This window comes from Solanum pennellii, chromosome 9 (genome assembly GCF_001406875.1).
Source record: "Solanum pennellii chromosome 9, SPENNV200".
Classification (NCBI taxonomy): domain Eukaryota; kingdom Viridiplantae; phylum Streptophyta; class Magnoliopsida; order Solanales; family Solanaceae; genus Solanum; species Solanum pennellii.
In genome coordinates, this window is record NC_028645.1 from 76,773,012 (window position 1) to 76,792,394 (window position 19,383).

Here is a 19,383-nt window from a genome sequence, read left to right on the forward strand (position 1 = left end):
TATTAAAAGTTGCTAACTAATGTAACTTATTGAATAGTAATTCATAAGTAAATTTCAAATAATATTTGTTATTCTCTCGCAATTTATGTTGCATGGTAGAATTCAGGAGTGAACCAATTTTTTAAGTGATTGACTATTGTGATTTATAGTATTTCTTACATAATTTTTAAATAATATATGTTACTTCTCTGTCCCAATTTATGTAGTAGCATTGATAGAATCTCGAAAGTCAATCAAAATTTTTCAGATGTGTTTTAAATATCTTAACTCATCAATTATTGTGATTTATGAGATCTTTTTCCGTAATTTTTGAATAATATATGTTACTCCCTTTGTCCCGATATATTGAGAACGGTTTAAATTCTTATTTATTTTTTATATTTGTATGTTATTTTCAAATAATATGTGTTACCTTCCTTTATCTCAATTTTTCATGTATGAATGGAATTTCAAGAGTCAATCTAGCTTATATGTCTTCCAAATGTATCTTTTACGTTTTTAATTTAATGTAATTTATTGTACTTTTTTGTAATTTTTAAATGTTTAAAATAAGGCAAACAAATTAAAACGGTAAAAAGTAACTTCAAGTGACAATAATTAGTAGCCCCTAGACGGCAAGCCAGCAGGACAACCACCAATATATTTTAAGTTGCTAATTTATTGTAATTTCTAATACATTTGATGTAATTTTCAAATATATACAATAAGACAAATAAATTAAAACAGAAAAAATTAACTTGTAGTGACCATAATAGCCCTTTGGTTGCAAGCTGGCAACGCCAACCGACAACTGCTTCCAGGGCGGAGCCACCTCCCTCCGACAGAAAATTATACTATTTATACATGATTAAAATAATAGTTTATGTATATAAAGTAGATGTCGAACTTCCTTCGGCTACTCCGTGTTTCTATTTCTACGAATTTTGAACCCCCTTATTGAAGTTCCTGATTCTGCCACTGGCTGCTTCCAAGGTAGATATTGATGTAAGCTTGAGAGACATTTATTAATTGTCTTTAAAAATATATATTTAATGACAATATTACCAACTTATTGTTAATTAATTATCTTTAAAGGTCAATTTTTGTGTAGTGTCATAGAATAGCTTGAAAAACTATGCTTTGAAGATGAACAAGATTTTTATCAAGCCATGGCCATGCATGTATTCACCTCCATACACCTAAATAAAAATAATATAAAATATGGACATTAAACTTTAGTGTAATGTTTTGAAAAGAGATTTTTATCTTTTGAGCTTGCTAGATCAAAAGAAAGGGAATCTATCAATCCAATATATATCATCAACTTATCCTACAAAAAGTAGGATAACCCATATATATATATATATATATATATATATATATTTACTCTTATATTAGAAAAGGCTTAATCAACATGCTTGCTTCAAAGGCTATTTTGGTCTTTACAAGGCATAATCAACATGCTTGCTTCAAGGGTTATTTTGGTCTTTACAATGCTTGCTTCAAGGGTTATTTTGGTCTTTACAAGTATATGGTTAGCTGTCTTTTCTTTGTTAATCTATTTTGCCTTTTCATTTTCTCAGCTAACGTGTCTTCTTCTTACCTTTTCAGTTTCTCAGCTAACGGGTCTTCTTCTGATAAAATGAATATGCATGTCTTCCTCCTCCTATGTCTTCCTCCTAATGCTTCATTTATAATGATTCACTATTTGCACATGGAAGTTCACTCTCTTCAGCCTTCTCCAGGTAATGTTTTACATGTCTCAATTAAGCTTTCTTTTTCCTTCATCTTCCTTTCAATCAATGTTCAAGTTTTAAATTTGATCTGAGTGTGTAAAATTTTCACTTATTTTTTCGTTTGAAATTGTTATTGATGTTGGATTATCCTTTTGGTTGGCTCATTCAGATTGATTTAGGTGGGTGAATATACCCAAATTTGATTTGGGTAGTCATTCCTCTTGCCTATGTTTGCTCTTCTTGTGTGTTTTGATTTCGAATTTCTCTTGATTTTTAACTTTTTCTTTCAACTTCTAGATTTGGTTGAATACATTTATATAGGTTTGATTTTACATTTAGTTCTATCGGTTGATGATGTTTGGTCAAAATGCGATAAAATTTAAATTAGGGTGAAAATTAAGATAAAAGCTTACCAAAATTGCAAAGGCTAATCATCCGTGTAAGTTAGAACACTTGTTAAAAAACCCAATTTTTTGTGTCTCTGACCAGAAAATCGCAAATAGAAATAAAAAAGGGGGAACTGAACTTGAATTTGCATGTCCTAGAGAGAAATTTGGAGAAAATAGTTGAAAGATAGAGCCATCTGTTCAGTCAAACTCTTATATAGTCATGATGTACCAACAGGAAAATATTACTGTATATGTTTGCATGGCAATGATTAGAAAATGAAAATCATAACTACTATTAAGGGTAGAGCAAAAATGTTGGCATCTTAGCTGATAGGTGATATATCATAATATATATTGAGGCCTTGAGATAAGTAGATTAATTATGTGTGACATAGGTTTCGACCTTAGTTAAATTTGTTGGCACCATGAAAGATCAGTCAACTCGCTTTGTGAGTTGTGGTCACTTGAGCTTATTAAGGATCAACAAATAAAAATAGTTACTAGACTTTTACAAAGTTTTATTCTTATTTTCATGTTATAGATTACACTCTTTCCTTTTTTTCGTTCCGACAGAAGGAACACAGGGACGTAAAAAATAGTCCTATCAACTTGTTCCAATGTAGGATAATAATCTATTCATCGTCGAGAAAGCTCTCTTGATGCACAATGAGTTGTCAATTTGGGAGAGTTTGCAGGCAATCTATTGATGATAAGAATGGAAATTTTGGCTCCATTTATTTGTCACCTTCCGAATTTATCTGTTTTTGTAAAGCTCTGTTGCAATTTGGAATTTCAAATATTCAATATGATGATTTTGCATTGTGCAGGCACTTAAAGCTTAAGTTTTGGAAAGAAAAGGTAAAGCTGAAAGCATATTTTGTTTTAAATTTGATCTGGGTGTGTAAAATTTTCACTTATTTATTCGTTTGGAATTGTTATTGACGTTGGATTATCGTTTTGGTTGGCTCATTCAGATTGATTTAGGTGGGTGAATATACCCAGATTTGATTTGGGTATGTGACGTAAGTTCTTTTCACTTGGTTTTCCTTGTAGCCTTTGCATCAATTACTGTTATCGACTTGTTTTTGATTGAATGTTTTATGTTCAGCATCATGTATGTGTGTAGTTTTTATTGTTTTGATGACAGGGATCATATGCTAATTGCTTAGTAAGTAATAATGTGTAGCTGGTCTTTGCACCTTTGCCAATTTCCTCACAACTTAGAATTGCTAGTGATGAGTAGTGACTACCATATTCACCCATCTCAATATAAAAAGTCTTGTTTTACATAGCTCTGCCTTACTTGGCTAAGAATTGACATTAGTTGTTTAACTTAGTTAAAATATGAAATTTCCGTAGAAACCTGCATATTTATTTGCCAAAATGATTTCACTAACTCAGATAACCCTGCTACTGTGTTCCTGAGACAGGTATTAACTCAATAGTGCCAATTAGTTTTCGGACCAGTGCTGTAACATCTTCTTATCTATAGGAAGAAGAACCTTATAACTTGGAACACCACTGTGTGACGCTACAGAAGTATGTGCATAATTTGTTTGGCTTTCAATCTAATAACCGCAACTGGAAATTATAAATTACTGTGGAAAACCAAGCAATGCATTATAATAACCCAAGTTGGCTCAAACACCAAATATATATGGAATCTTGTGTACTCTGAAATTATCAATTCCTGTGGGAAACCACTCCCTGCATCATAAATACTCAAGCTGGCTCAAACATCAAACTGTTTATATGATGGAATATTGCTGCACTGAAGTAGCTTGTGTGTACCTTTACATGATTTCTTCCATCTTTCAGAAACAACTGTTGTCACTCGTATCCGTGCAACACAAACTGCTAGGTAAGACATTCACCGTCCAAATAAAGAAGTTGTTTGCCAAAAACAAGGATGCATCTTCAGCAAAACTGTTTATCATGTCAATCACCGAGAAAGATATTGCTAGCAATCTGCCACTGCCCATCAACGCACCAACAACTCCAGAAAGCAGTAAACGCAAGCTGAAGCAAATCATGATAAAAGAAGACTAAAAGGTATTCTCTCTACACGACTCTCAATTGCTATGCAGCAATAAATGTTGTTTGTCCTATTAATTTTAAAACTAATGCTTGCATTTGTTGTTGGATTTGTTTATGATGTTATATGTAAATTCTGGGTTAGATCTATACAGGAAAATATGTTTTTGATGATATGCTATGATTAAATTTTATTCTTCTGGAAATATAACAAATGTGGTTACAACTTGTATCCCTATTTATTGCTGAAGGGAATCTATCAAATCTGTTACATTTGATAGATTATTTGTAGAAACAGGATGTGTGTTGCATTACGAAATGTGTTTCAGTTTGATTGCTGATTGCTGATAGTTTGGTAGATTAGAACATGGAGTCAAATTTCAGACGTCGAGTTAGAGGTAGAAATGCGAAATAATGGGGAGTTTTGAAATATTTTTAAATTGGGTTCTAATATCAAGGTATCTGATTCTGATTTTCTGGAAAAAATTTGATACTCTCCTTTTGTTATAGTGTAATACTTTTTTGCAATATGGTTGGCAACACCATTTTGTCTTGATGGCGTACACTTTTGGTGCTGATAGCATGGACTTTGCTGCATAGTTATAAGAAATTGACAGGTACTTAACTCTTGCAATCAATGATAAATTCTTAAACAAATCAGTACTATACTCAATATTAACTCCTCCCCATAACTATATACTAAATTCATTTTCCATCTTTAACACAGGTGCTTTCTGAATGACGCTGACTAATAGTCAAAATACAGCATTATGTAAATATTGTAGATATCCAACCTAAATAACACAGCCATGACAACGAACAAAAGAACTGCCAACCATATTTCATATATAAATATATATATAAAATATCTATCCATCTCTCTCTCTCTCTATATATATATATATTCGACTCATACGTTCTATATGTTTATATCTAACTAACAAAAATCTTTCAATGTTGGGCCCGTGCAAGCACGGGCCACCTCTACCTAGTATATATATATATATATATATATATGAATAGTTAGGTATTTCATTAGCTATATTTTTTGGTATCCTAAAGAAAGTAGGACAATCCAATGTAAGAATGCCTATTTAATTTTTTGGTTTTCTCAAAATAAAAGACGTTATATTTTTTTTCTTTCACTTGGAATACAATTGCATCATAAATGTGTTTTCTTTAAAATTCAATTGACATAATGCTTTTTGATATTTTACTTTATCGAAAAGTACCAATATAAAGTGAGGTGCGTGAGTTAATCTTACAAAATATTCAGCAAATCATTGTAACATATTAATATATTATTAATAAACAAAAAATAATCTTATGTAGTTGCTAAACAATTGAATGAAAAGAGATTCTAACACATTTAGAGTCCATTTGGATAGGCCGAAAAAAGTACTTTTTAAGTCAAAAAAATAAAAAGTATGGAGAATTCTATTTTGGCTTTTAACATTTTGAAGTCATTTTAAATCATTTTCAACTTTGTCAAACATTTGCAAAAGCTAAAATAATTTAAAAGTAATCTGATCAACTTTTAAGCTAATACAAATCGCTTCTTAAAATAGCATACTTGATATAAATATTGTACTTTTTCAAATTCTCACTTAAAAGACCTAAATAAGGAGTTACACTACAACAAAAACAAACTTTTAGCAGCATTAAATATTGTCATTAATGAAGAGTGTTAAAGTTTTTACCGGCATTAGTTAAGTTCCATTAGAATCAATATCGCTAAAGGCTTCAGGGACATATACAAAGAGTGACAATTACCGCTAAAAATACATATTTAACGATAATTAATAATTAATTACCCCTAATGATCATCTTTGTTGTGGTGTTAGGACCATAAGAGATTACATTTACATCTCTAATCAAGGTCTTCACATGTAGCCTTGCCAAATTAAGCTTTGAGGACCACCACTAATAAGTTTATTTTTCTAATGCCATATATGAACTTTCCATATATATAAAGTGTGATGCATTGACTATTATTTTGTGTTTAATTACATCATATATTTTGTCTATACTTTATTGTAAGAATAAAAACATTTTTTTATGGAAATATGATGGCAACACATGAAATGTTTTCTCTTTTCATATGACGAGAACCCAAATTTATTCTTCTTTGTGAATGCAGAGGTCCTCTCTCAAACGCAACAAAGGATCATCATCTGCCTTTAAATCCAACTTTGATACCAAATGGCAACTTTTATACTATAATTAAAAATAATTTAATTTTAATATTTTTTATTTTTAACGAAATGATTTACAAAATATACTTTAGGATTGTTAATTTGAAAAGTATTCTGTTTTGTTCTTTTGTTCTTCAACAACATGTCTGTCTAGTCAAATTATATGACATTAATTTTTGTGGTCTCAATCTTCGAGCTGATCATTTTCAACCTAACTCAGAATGTGAGGGAAATATTGCAAGTTGTAACTCTTTCATTTAATATTATTTAGCCATGGAACATTTTATCTACGTATCATTCATTTAAATCATTTTTATCAGGTTAGGGGTGTTGATTTTGTTTGTCCTGATTTTTTACCATAAATAGATTTTTCTTTTAGAAAAAGGTTTTGGATTGACTAATCATTTTTCTAGTAGGAAAAGGTTTAGGCCTCTATAAGTAGAGACATGTTCCTTCTAACATAATCAGCATTCACAATGTAGTTTTAAGGGTTTTGAGAGTTTTGGTTAGAGGGAGAATTTATGGGTCACAAGCTTGATACGTTATCACTTGTGTGAACCTCCCATGTATTCCGAGTGAATTGGTTGAAGTTGTTTCCCTCTGTATTTTGTACTCTCATATTTATAGTGGATTGCTCATCTCCTTTGTGGACGTAGGTCGATTGACCGAACCACGTTAAATTTTTGTGTCTTTTGGAATATTTCTCGTTGTCTTCTTACTCGTGGTCTTTTGAGGTTTTCTTTGCTAGCTTTCGCGTTTACACCTGCTTATTTCGGTCCCAACAAGTGGTATCAGAGCCAGATTCAATGATGGAGTCAGGTTCAGTGGTTCGATAATCGATGATTGAACCAGGTTAGAAAGAGGTGTTCATCTTGGCGGGTGTAGTTCTAGCCGCAACCTTTTTGACAGTAATGAAGATTTTGTTGGAGAAATTGTTTCAGAGAGGTTCTCTGTGTTGAGACATAAAATTTGCAAAGAAGATTATGGAGAGGAGAAGCAAGTTGTTGAAGATTAAGTGAAGAAGGTGGACAAATTTGTTTTGTCAGAAATTCAGGCCAAGGGGGAGATTTGTTGGGTTTTGTTTGTCCTGATTTCTTACCATAAATAGGTTTTCCTTTTAGAAAAAGATTTGGATTGACTAATCCTTTTTCTAGTAGGAAAAGGTTGACTAGAAAAAGGTTTAGGCCTCTATAAGTAGAGACATGTTCCTTCTAACTTAATCAGCATTCACAATGTAGTCTTAAGGGCTTTGAGAGTTTTGGTTAGAGAGAGAATTTATGAGTCACAAGCTTGATACGTTATCACTTGTGTGAACCTCCCATGTATTCCGAGTGAATTGGTTGAGGTTGTTTCTCTCTGTATTTTGTACTCTCATATTTATAGTAGATTTCTCATCTCCTTTGTGGACGTAGGTCGATTGACCGAACCACGTTAAATTTTTGTGTCTTTTGATATATTTCTCGTTGTCTTCTTACTCGTGGTCTTTCGAGATTTGCTTTGCTAGCTTCCGTGTTTGGATGATGCCGAACACATGAAATGTTTTCTCTTTTCATATGACGAGAACCCAAATTTATTCTTCTTTGTGAATGCAGAGGTCCTCTCTCAAAACGCAATAAGGGATCATCATCTGCCTTTAAATCCAACTTTGATGCCATATGGCAACTTTTATACTATAATTAAAGGTAATTTAATTTTGATTTTTTTATTTTTAACGAAATGATTTACAAAATAATACTTTAGGATTGTTAATTTGAAAAGTATTCTGTTTTGTTCTTTTGTTCTTCAACAACATGTCTAGTCAAATGATATAACATTAATTTTTATGGTCTCAATCTTCAAGTTGATCATTTTCAACCTAACTCATAATGTGAGGGAAATATTGCAAGTTCTTTCATTTCATATTATTTAGCCATGGAACATTTTGTCTACGTATCATTCATTTAAATCATTTTTATCAGGTTAGGGGAGGGGTAAGACGGAGTAAGGGTGGAGTAATAAATAGCACTATAAAGAGGGATATTGAATAGAAAGAAAATGTTACCCTAATTTCCTCAATCGATAAGACAATCTCGTTAACAAAACAAACACACGCATGTATTACTTAATTTGTGATATGAATAACTAAATTATAAGGCGGAGACGATTATTTCCTAGAATTTTAAGACAATGATAATACACCATTAAGCTTTTTTCCTCGTCTCACGCTTTTCTTTTGATTTTGCCCTCTTTTTAGTCATCTGTTCTAGCATGTGTTCAATATATAATTTCATTTATTTATATGCAAATAGAACTTGGAAAGTCAATCAAAATTTTATTATTAATTTTAAACATTTAAAATTATTAATTATTGTAACTTATAGAGTAGTATATTTTAAGTAATTTCTTAATTATATATGTTACTCTCTTTGTTACAGTATACGTGGTACTGAAAGAATTTCGAGAATCATTTAAATTTTTATATATTATTTAAATTAGTAAGTTATTTTCAAATAATATGTGTTACCTCCCTTTATCCCAATTTGCTGATAGAATTTCAAGAGTCAACCTAGTTTTTTATATGTCTTCTAAATATATATTTTAAGTTTCTAATTTATTGTAATTTATTTACACAATTTTTTTAAATGTATAAAACGAGACAAACATATTAAAACGAAAAAAAGTAACTTGAAGTGACCAAATAGGCCCTAGACGGCAAGCTGGCAGGACAATCACCAATATATTTCAAGTTGCTAATTTATTGTAATTTATAATATTTTTATGTAATTTTTAAATATATTACAAATAAATTAAAATGGAAAAATTTTTCTTGAAGTGATCATAACAACCGCCAGCTGCTTCCCAGGTGGTTAATTACAATATTTTTTATGTAATTTTTAAATATATAAAATATGATTAATAAATTAAAACGAAAAAAGTAACTTGAAGTGACCAGAATTTCCCATGGGTTGCAAGCTGACAATTCATAAATGTTGTATCTCTCTGTGCTTTATCATCCTCGTTACACCCTTATTATTGTAAGCCTTGAAACTTTATTTTTCTTAAGCAGTTAGAGTACGAGTTGAAAGCATTTGTTATGATTCAAATCGTCGTGAGTGACATCCACGCTAAACCACAGACAGAACCAAATACTCACCCCAAAGAAGTCTAAATACCATTTAAGACAGGGAATTTCACCATATAAAGAGCAAAGTAGTTTCAACAACTAAGAATTAATGAGTCCCCATAGACTCAATCGATAGCCAAAAACATTTAATGCAGAACTAAGCAAACTTCATATTCTTTTGTGCCTTTTAAGTTTACTTTTTCCTACTTATACTATCTAGATCACTATATTATTATGCCAAATGCATATATACAAGAAAAACTGCTCCCAACATGACTAAACAATTACTAAATTCAAATTTCACATATAGCAAATATAAAAATCACATTTGTATGTTATAGCTATGATTTACATAATTGCTCTTCATAGCAAACATAAATATGTATATTTCGCTATATAGATATACAAAAGAAAACAGTTGTATAATTTTGTTATACATGTAAAAAAAAAGCATTTGTACAATCTGCGTTGGTATACTTATACAAAAGATCAATTGTATAATTTGTGTTTGTATAAAGAGAGAAAGACAAAAGAAAACTGGGCAGGAAAAGATCGTATTTTATTTGTATAATCATAAGTGTACAGGTTGAAAATATATGAATTTGTATTTGTATATGCAGTTTTGTTTCGCTTTATACAAACACAAACACATTTTATACATGTATTTTTGTATAAAGTAAGAGAGGTGAGTGAGGGAGCGAGATCTGGGAGAGTTGCGAACAACATCTTAAAGAGGGGAGAGAAGGGAACGAAAATATATGTATATATATAATTTTCTTTCATTTTATACAAAGACAAACACATTTATACATTTCCATTTGCATAAAAGCGAGAAAGGCGAAAAAGCAACAGTTTGCTATGAGGTACAATAAAATTAAACTATAATTATATCATTTAATTTGAATTAATAGTTTGTCATTATATATAATTTTCTCAACTAAATTCCTATAAATAAGACAAATGTATTATACATGTATACTCAAAATATCATTATTCTACATAATCAATATCTCAAGTGAGTGTGAGAGTTGACTAGCTACTTTCTATGAGAATTGGGTTTTTATCCAAAAATACTCATGAAAATTTGAATAGTACAAGGTGTATATGTGGTGTCTATTAAAACTTACGTCAATACATTTGATTATTGTTTGTAAGAAGTGATATTTTGTTTCTCTTAAGTAATCATAATTTAAATTTGGACCATTATTTACAAACTCTAGACCTAATAATTAGTCATTTCTATTCCTCCACTCCTTAATAATGCATAGCTCTTTGAATGAATATATTATCACGCCGCAAGATTTCCTGAACATGACTGGCACTTGAGAATCATTTTTGATACTCAAGTGAACCCTTGACTGGCTGAATTTTTAGCGAAAGACTTACTTAAAAAAAGCTTTATAAATAGAATTTAGAACACTCAAACTCAAGCAAATACTTAACTCAGATTGTTTGAAGATAGTTAATTGCAATAATAATAATGATAATACTTTGCAAAACAGTCCCAGTGCATCTCAAAGAAAAGGGAAATACATAAGAGTCGTTTGATGTGAAAGATTAAAAATAATAGTGATGGAATGAAATTTTTTTATCTTGAGATAACTTGTTTCCCAACCAAACAACCCCTTAGAGAATCCTCAACTATAACTATGTATGAAGCCTCTAATACTAGAATAGATATGACAACTCAACAATAACATTGTAACACCCCAAAAGAAATTTGAACTAAGATTCAAATCGTTCTTTGTAGTGAATGAGATTTTACCAAGGAATTAAAAATTTCTTAAGTGTTAAGGTCACTAGACGTATCACCTTGACTTCTAAAAGAACTAAATTGGAAATAGAAAAATCTGAAATTTTGCAAGTTATGAGTTTTAGGTCAACTTTAAACGACTATAACTCTTAGTACAGGATGAGTTAGGTGTTCCATAAAATGGAAAATGGAATGTCTTTGAATTATCTTTCCAACGCCACCGAGTTTGCTAAGTTTTGAGTTTGGATGAGTGAGATATGTCTTTTTCAAGTTAAGTTGTCATGTTAAGGAAAGTTACCTGAAGATATGAGGGATATTTTGGTCTTTTCCTAACCCAATCGAATTTAAACGTTTTTAGTAAGCTTTTAGGAGTCTAAACTGACTAGAGTTTCATTCATCCCCAAAAGTTTTTAGGATTTAGAGAGAAGATTCAAGAGGAGAAAAAGTTCAAAGTTTCAAAAGAGTCTGTTCAAGAAATTCAAGAACCTAGTTCTTTGAGGTAAGCAAAATTTCATAGTGTTGAGTTTGCTCACCCACCCGTCAATCATGAGTTTCTATTGCTAATCTATCCATAAATATTGAGCAACTTAATTTCTTGATGGGTTCTTGATAAGTGCTCTTGAAGTTTTCCTATCAATTAAGTTTTGATGTAAGATTCTACATGGGCCAACTTCAAACGACCATATTTCTTTGAATATAAAGAATTAGCAAGACATAACATATTAAATTAAAGGTATTTGAATCTACTTTTCAACACCACCAATTTTGTTTCAATACAATTTTTGAGTAAAATGTTATGACTATTTTAATAACCTATACTATTTTGTTATGAATTAGCCGACTGAAAAACATTAAAAAGTGTTATTTTTTGTTTTTTTACCTAAAAAGAACCTAATTTCTTGATAGGAGAACCCAAACTCCTTAATAATATTATTTAGCCATGAAACATATATATCTACTTATACTTTATTTAAGTAATTTATATATATTGGGGGTGGGGTAAGGTAAGGTAGAGGTGGAATAAATTAAGTAGCATTATAAAAGTAATATTGAATACAATAAAGTATTATCAAATCATCATAATGTCTTCAAAAATGTGTCTTGTTTTCCTCATTATTCTGATTTCCATCATCACCCCTTCTTGGTCCCATTTTGGCCAACGTGCACCACCCATTGTGTTGCTAGGGTTGGTCCCCCAATTGCTAATTGTACTTTGTTTTCGAACTCTGGAACCCTTCAAGCTCCCGTCATGATTATTGGAAACATCGTTCAGTGTGCGGGTGATCTAGTTATGACAGAAACTACGGAGATATTTAATTTAGTAAAAAAAAATAAAACTATTGTCTTTACTACGATCTGGCTCCACAAAGATTCGTCTCTTCGATCAAAACTAAGGTACTGGTGTCGATCCATACCACCGGTGCAAATATGAAAAAGAATCCACAATGAAATAGAGAGATAACAACCTTGATTTCTAAAGTTTCATGATTTTGTATTACACTAGTAAGGTACTATTTAAGCAGTTCCTTGTCTTCTTCGATTATCGACTTGCTTTGCATTGACTCCTGCAACTCTTTGTTGATCTCGGTGTTATAAACAAAGAGTTTTGCTACAACAATGAAGAAGAGTAAGTTGATAAAGCTCAATACAGCATAAAATGCATAGTAATAGTCCAAATGAGAGACATTAAGGTTGTCCAAAATCCACCCTTTGTGTCCATTTTTCTTTGTAACATCTGCCACAGTTGATAGTAAAAAACTACTGAGGAAATAACCAACTCCCAAGCTAGTTGTAGCATATGCAGTCCCAAGGCTTTTCATGCTATTTGGCGCTTGGTCATAGAAAAATTCAAGTTTCGCGACTTCCACAAAGTTATCAGCAACTCCCATCAATATAAACTGAGGAAACAGAACAGAAATAGGTAATGGAACAATCTGTTTTAGCTCTGTAATTCCATGTTCTCTTGCTACACTAAGCCTTTTTCTTTCGACGAATGAGGCAACAATCATGACTGTGATATGCAACACAAGGCCAATCCCTAGTCTTTGCAACAACGTGATCCCCCTTGGATTCTTTGTGTATTTACGAAGAATAGGTATAATGAAGCGATCATAGACAACAATTGTGGTTAACATTGAGATTGTTATGAACGCGGTAAGTGATGCTGGAGGAATTTCAAAGTTGGGACCAATTCCTCTCTTTAAAGTTGTACCTTGCTTAATGAAGAGGGTGTGTGTTTGTGCTAGCATTGTGCTTGGTATGAAAGTTGCTATCAGTATTGGTAGCATTTTTATCATCTGTTTAGCTTCTTCAACTTGAGTGATTGAACAAAGTGTCCATGGTGAACTATCTCCTGTTTTCACAGCTGCCTTGTCAAGAAGTCTGTATATACATTAATAATCAAGTTTAGCATGAAATTAGTACACCAATATAGATTAATTGTAAAAGAATTTAACACTATCATATATATCACCATGTAGCTGTTAGAAATTAGTAACCTGAAAAATAAGGCAAATTTTCTGGTAAATACACTCAAGCTAAGGTCAACGCGGTCTCTAGGTCCCCATTATTCACTGGGACTAGGGTAAGGTTAGACTACATGGGGTTTATTTTATGCAACCTTGCTCTACATTCCTGCCGATGACTGATTTGTATATATATATGTGTGTATATATATAGTTGACATAATACATAAATATGACCATTTAACTTAGCCTCACCTTAACATCTATATAGGTCTTTCGATTTTGGATGTGCACAAGTAGGCACTTAATCTAGCACAAAATTGAATAAGTATACATATGTACTATGTGGCATGATACGTGTAAGATACCATGTAGGATGCCACGTATGTTGTGAATTGACACTTAAGATTCATGTGTCTATCTATTCATGAACTCAATACAAGTTTAAGTGTATAGTTGTGCAAACTTAAAGTTGGAGGATATAGATGTCAGATAAGGCCAAATTAAAAGGGGAGTATATAAAGTAAATATTAGAAATATTGTCACCTTAGAGAATTGGTATGATCAATTCTGAAGATGCCTGGAGAGCTAGCATACTCTTCATAGCTCAGCTCATGAAGTTCCTTTGGGTCATTAGGGACAACCACTTTCCACTTCCTAGTAGCAGCAACAACAACTTGAGCAATCCTGGTGAATGGACTCCCCGACGGAGTTTTGTGCCTATAGTAACGCGTACCTAACAAGAACACCACGATAGACACAGCAAGTCCAGCCGTTGGAAGGCCATAACCAACGCCCGGTCCAACGTTGTCTTGTAAGTAAACAAGGAAAGTGTTGGAGAATAGAGTTCCAAGAAAAATGCTAAACATCCACCAATTGAAAAAGGAAAGCTTTTGAAATTTCTCTTTAGGCTCAAAATCATCAAATTGATCTGCTCCCATTGTAGAGATGTTAGGCTTTGTTCCACCAGTTCCAATAGCAATTATGTACAAAGCACAATAGAATATGCCAATTTGGAAAGATGAAGCCCTTTTAGGACAGTCTATGTCTTTGATTCCTTTGCCACAACTTGGAGGTCTCAAGGATTTCAATGTAACACACAGTGTCACCAAACACATTCCCTGTTGTAGTAGTTATTGTGTGTCAAAAACAACGCATAGATAGGGTTAGTGACTACCAGAAATATGATCTTTCGTAACGACTTTTTGTAGCGACACACACAATGTTGCCACAAAATGTAAGGTTTATGTGGCGACTCAATATGGTTGCGACTAATATTATCGCTATTGAAAAATGTGAGCGTTTTAGTGGTGATGCATAATTCAGTTATAAAAATTTATGTATGTAATAAATTAATTTTAAGGGATAGTTTGGTAGTTGGATAATAAACAAGTTATTCATGCATTATTCTTTGTATAACTTATACGACATTTGGTAGTTAGATAGGAAATAAGTTATTCATGTATAAAATCCAGTATGATGTTTTATTGACAATTTATAAATCTGCATATATAAGTGATACATGTATAAATTATGAGGAAACCTAGAGGTTTTAACCAAACTAAGCCATTATATAAAGCCATTCACCAAAATAATATGTTTTTCTAAAATTTTACAAAACTAGTATAAACGTATTCCACAGTAACGTTTTAGGATATATTTTATTTTTTAAAAGTTGATGGCGTCAGATTGATATACGCTCATAGTAACGTTTTAGGAGTAAAACGTTACTGAAAATAACGCTTTAGGAGTAAAATGTTACTTACAGTAACGTATATCAACCTAATGCTGTTAGTTTTTTTTTAAAAAAATATACCCTAAAACGTTACCGTGAAATACGTTTATACTAGTTTTGTAAAATTTTAGAAAAATGTATTACTTTGGTAAATTGTTTTATATAATGGATTACCCTATGTAGTATTTCATGCAAGATAGAAGGTCATGAAATAACTAATAGACAGTTAACTAATTTCTAGATAACTAATATTTGCACAAAAAATAATACATAAATTCACTTATAATTTATAATCCCCATCGAGATTACTGCCTTATCGTATCCCATCTGTATAATGGAGTACGTCATAAATTTATTGACGGATCTTTTGGGATTTTTCTTTCTTAGAATTGGAAGAAAAATATTGAATTGACTGTGAAATACTTCTTTGAAGGTGAAACTCCAAATTATTATTTTCTTATAAAAGGTTTATTATTCGATGATAGGTCTAAAATATAGGTGGTAGAAACTGACTTCAAACTATTGATCTTTTATCAACATCTTCGCTCGTAGAGTGACATGTTTTTATAAGAAAAGATTTGCTCAATAAAATTAAAAAGGAACATTATTCTAATTATATTCATATAATTCTAACCAGCTATCAGATAAATTTTAAATGAACGAAGATGAAGAAGATAGTGTTAATTAAATTACCATAAGGTAAACAGCAGAAGAGATTAGAAAAGTCCAATAACGACCAAGATGAGCATCAGCAATGTAAGCACCAATAAGGGGAGTCAACCAAACAGTGCCAACCCAATTAGTAACATTGTTTGAAGATTTTACTGTCCCTTCATGAAACTTGTTGCTTAAATAAATCACCAAATTTGTTGATATTCCATAGAATGCCATCCTCTCAAATACCTCATACCCTATATATACATATATAAAACTAACTTTTATCACTTTATTAATTAGTCTTATTGAGCATAATAAAAAGAATTATATTTTTTTTATAAAATATTACCCCAACTTAACAGATATTTAAAGAATGACAATACACAACAACGTAATGAGAATAATTATAATACAAGTATAGTTTTGTTTTTAAATTAATAGTACTTTTATCATAAATATATATCATTTTTTTAAAATGAAGAAAAATTAACACATATTAATCTATTATTCATTTATTTTATGATAAATCAACAATCCATTTTAAGTAAGAAGAATTTTTGATATTAATTTTCTTTTTTTTTTCAGACAAAAAACATGGAAATCGAAAATAGGAGTAAGAAGTCTTTCAGCGATTAAGGTCTTATGAGGGACCGTCAAGCACATATATATGAAACGGATCAAGGGAAATTTTCTTGTTGTTTAATAGACATTATTTTTCAATTATAGTCATCTAATTACTTGATTTATGGTAACTAGTAAGATTCACCCCTCAAATATCAGTTTAAAGCGAATTCAAAATTTAAAACATTCCATGTGTGGATGTGAAATATTAAAATTAACATACCAACAATGAAATAACAAGCTCTCCATCTTCCAGTTTTTGATCTAAGCACATTTCTACCTTTGAGGTCCACAGTCCCATCTTGTGTATAATCTTCATGATCCCTAATATTATTCTCTAATTTTTCACTCATCATACACTAAACAAGAAATTATAATTTTGGGGGTTTGGGTCTTAGAAGTCCCTTTAATATTTGTACATAAATATAATATAATATGAGGACTAGACATATATTTCTAAGTCATGTTTGAGCCAGCTTTTATATATTGAAAGTTTCTATACATATTGTCCCCATAATTCCAAATGTTGCTTTCACCTTGCATCTAAAATATATTATACGTAATTTCCTACAACTAATTGCAAAAGAGTTTTATATATATTTCATGATATATGCTTTTAATTATAAAAATATGTGTTTTGTCTACATTTATATGCATATGTTGTATTTGGAATGTGCAACATCAATATTATCTACATGCAATTCGAATCCTCTTCGATGAAAAATTATATTTATTTATATATGATTAAAATAATTTTATATGTGTATATAATAGATATCGAATTTCCTTCGACTACTTTAATTTATGTATATCTATTTGTACAGATTTTGAACTCTCTTATTGAAAATTCTGACTCCGCCTCTACTTGCAATTATAGTGCTAGTCATAGAAGAGGTGATGTGTGCATCACACTTGGTCACAAATACTTTATATCTTTTGTTTTTTCTCCTCATTTTTCTCGTTATTTTATTATAAAAGTCATCATCAAAACTTTCTCTTAAAAAATATTTTCATTTTATAATTGCTAGGCACAAGGATCTATTCTAAACAGCTATATTAAATTTTGGATTTCTCTTTTATGGATTGAACAGCATGGTTGTAATTTAACATTTGTTGATATTCAAATTACTTTTACACGGTTAAGTTGAGGAGTAAACAACTTTATTTCTTTGTATAATTGTCAATGTATAAGTATCATAATTATTAATTACACTTTCATTATTTTTCTTGATCATTAGAATTATAAAATTGGATTTTGGAAAAAATATTATGTGTCATTCTCTTTTTACTATTGTATATCTTTTAGTAAATTCATATTTAAAAATGATGGTAATTTTGTAAGGCAAATTAGCATCATTTTACATATGAATTGTATTTCTTTTTTCCTTATAGAGCTACAAATAAAATCTAGCATATAAAAAAATCCTTCTGAAACAGAAAGTAGCTAAAAGTTTTTTCCTCTTATGTTATTAGAGTTCATTTCCACCAAATAATGTGATGATTTATTATCACTATAAATATAAATACGCCTTTGATATTAAGATCCAAACTCTTATTTTCTTAATTTTCTAAAATTAAAAGTTTAGTCATGGATCGGGTGAATATATACATATTCAAACCAGAAAAAATCACAAAGCATTAAGTAAGCCACCAGGGGCTTAGCTAAGTACATTTCACAAAGCAATATCAATTGAGAAAATATTTATTTTTAAATTGTAAAACATTCATAATCTAATATTTAATATACTTCTTACTCTCGAAGAATGACACTGATTAATCATAATTCAAGATTGTACGAAGTAGAAATTAAAATTAAAAAGTGCAACTCACTATTATATGAACGTCATTATGAGTTAATTGTCACATGTTAGAGATATGTCATATATTAATTGTCATAATGAAACAACATGAAAATTATAAGAGATAACTAATTTATAGTTTAAAATTATTTATGAAAAATGGAGTACAAATTATATATGTAAATATGTTTATGTCATATACATATTAGTGTAAAGAAATTTCACACTATAAATTTATTTACTTATTTTAATATGTAATTTATTTATTATGAAAATTTACAAATTTGATGTTTTATGAAAAATTGGTATGAATATTTTTATATGTCCTCATAGTAAATAGTTCTTTACTCTATAATAAAGAAATATTACTTAAAATAAGTTATTACGTCATTTAACCATATTAGTTGTAATATATTAATATAAATTTTTTTAGAAAAACATCACGTAGATCAATTTTCTAGGTCTTAACAAATCGTTAGTTTAGAATTACCTTTAAACCTATAAAAATCATTAGTTTGTTGTAAAAACAAAAATTTATTCTATAATTTCTTAACAAATATTTTTGATTTAATGAAAATTTTGAACTAAATAGAAAATAAATCTATAAAAAGTGTAATATCTCATTAAAATACACTAATTATTAGTCTATATTCAAAAAATTTAAGAAAAAAATGTGATTGAAAATGTGGTCCATATTAAATGTCACATCATTAGGATAAACATGACATTGAGAAAAATATATTTGATTGTTTGGTCATTAAAAATCTATTACCACTTTCTTGATGTCATAATATAGAAACAAACATTCTAGAATCTTTATGAATTGATAAATTTACCCTTGGTCGTCCTCAAATTGGCTCTTCTATCTCTCTCTCTCTCTCTCTCTCTCTATATATATATATATATATATATATATC

General features: G+C 30.3%; 1 protein-coding gene and 1 long non-coding RNA gene across 3 annotated transcripts; one reads left to right on the top strand and one right to left on the bottom strand.

Annotated features, from left to right (window-relative positions):
• The first annotated feature begins 1,533 nt into the window (after positions 1-1,533).
• LOC107030726 lies at positions 1,534-5,079 on the top strand. 2 transcript variants are annotated; one of them, XR_003580326.1, is made up of 6 exons: positions 1,534-1,724; positions 2,932-2,962; positions 3,079-3,117; positions 3,923-4,156; positions 4,649-4,755; positions 4,866-5,079. It is a non-coding gene; the product is annotated as an uncharacterized LOC107030726 (long non-coding RNA). The 2 variants fall into 2 exon arrangements; XR_003580325.1 differs by having other exon boundaries at positions 1,536-1,724; positions 3,079-3,126; positions 4,866-5,078.
• Positions 5,080-12,640: 7,561 nt separating this feature from the next.
• On the bottom strand, positions 12,641-16,295 carry LOC107030417 (protein NRT1/ PTR FAMILY 5.2-like). The gene is made up of 3 exons (XM_027919484.1): positions 16,083-16,295; positions 14,201-14,775; positions 12,641-13,571 (listed from the first exon to the last, which is right to left on the bottom strand). The coding sequence occupies exons 1-3, from the start codon at positions 16,278-16,280 to the stop codon at positions 12,701-12,703; spliced, it is 1,644 nt and encodes a 547-aa protein (XP_027775285.1). The 5' UTR covers positions 16,281-16,295; the 3' UTR covers positions 12,641-12,700.
• Positions 16,296-19,383: the final 3,088 nt, after the last annotated feature.

Excerpts from the sequence above, each read along its gene's own strand:
- LOC107030417 (XM_027919484.1), bottom strand. The coding sequence starts at position 16,280 with ATGGCATTCTATGGAATATCAACAAATTTGGTGATTTATTTAAGCAAC. Across the intron at positions 14,776-16,082 it reads CTTCTGCTGTTTACCTTATG|GGAATGTGTTTGGTGACACT; the intron begins GTAATTTAATTA and ends CTACTACAACAG. Across the intron at positions 13,572-14,200 it reads GATCATACCAATTCTCTAAG|ACTTCTTGACAAGGCAGCTG; the intron begins GTGACAATATTT and ends ATGTATATACAG.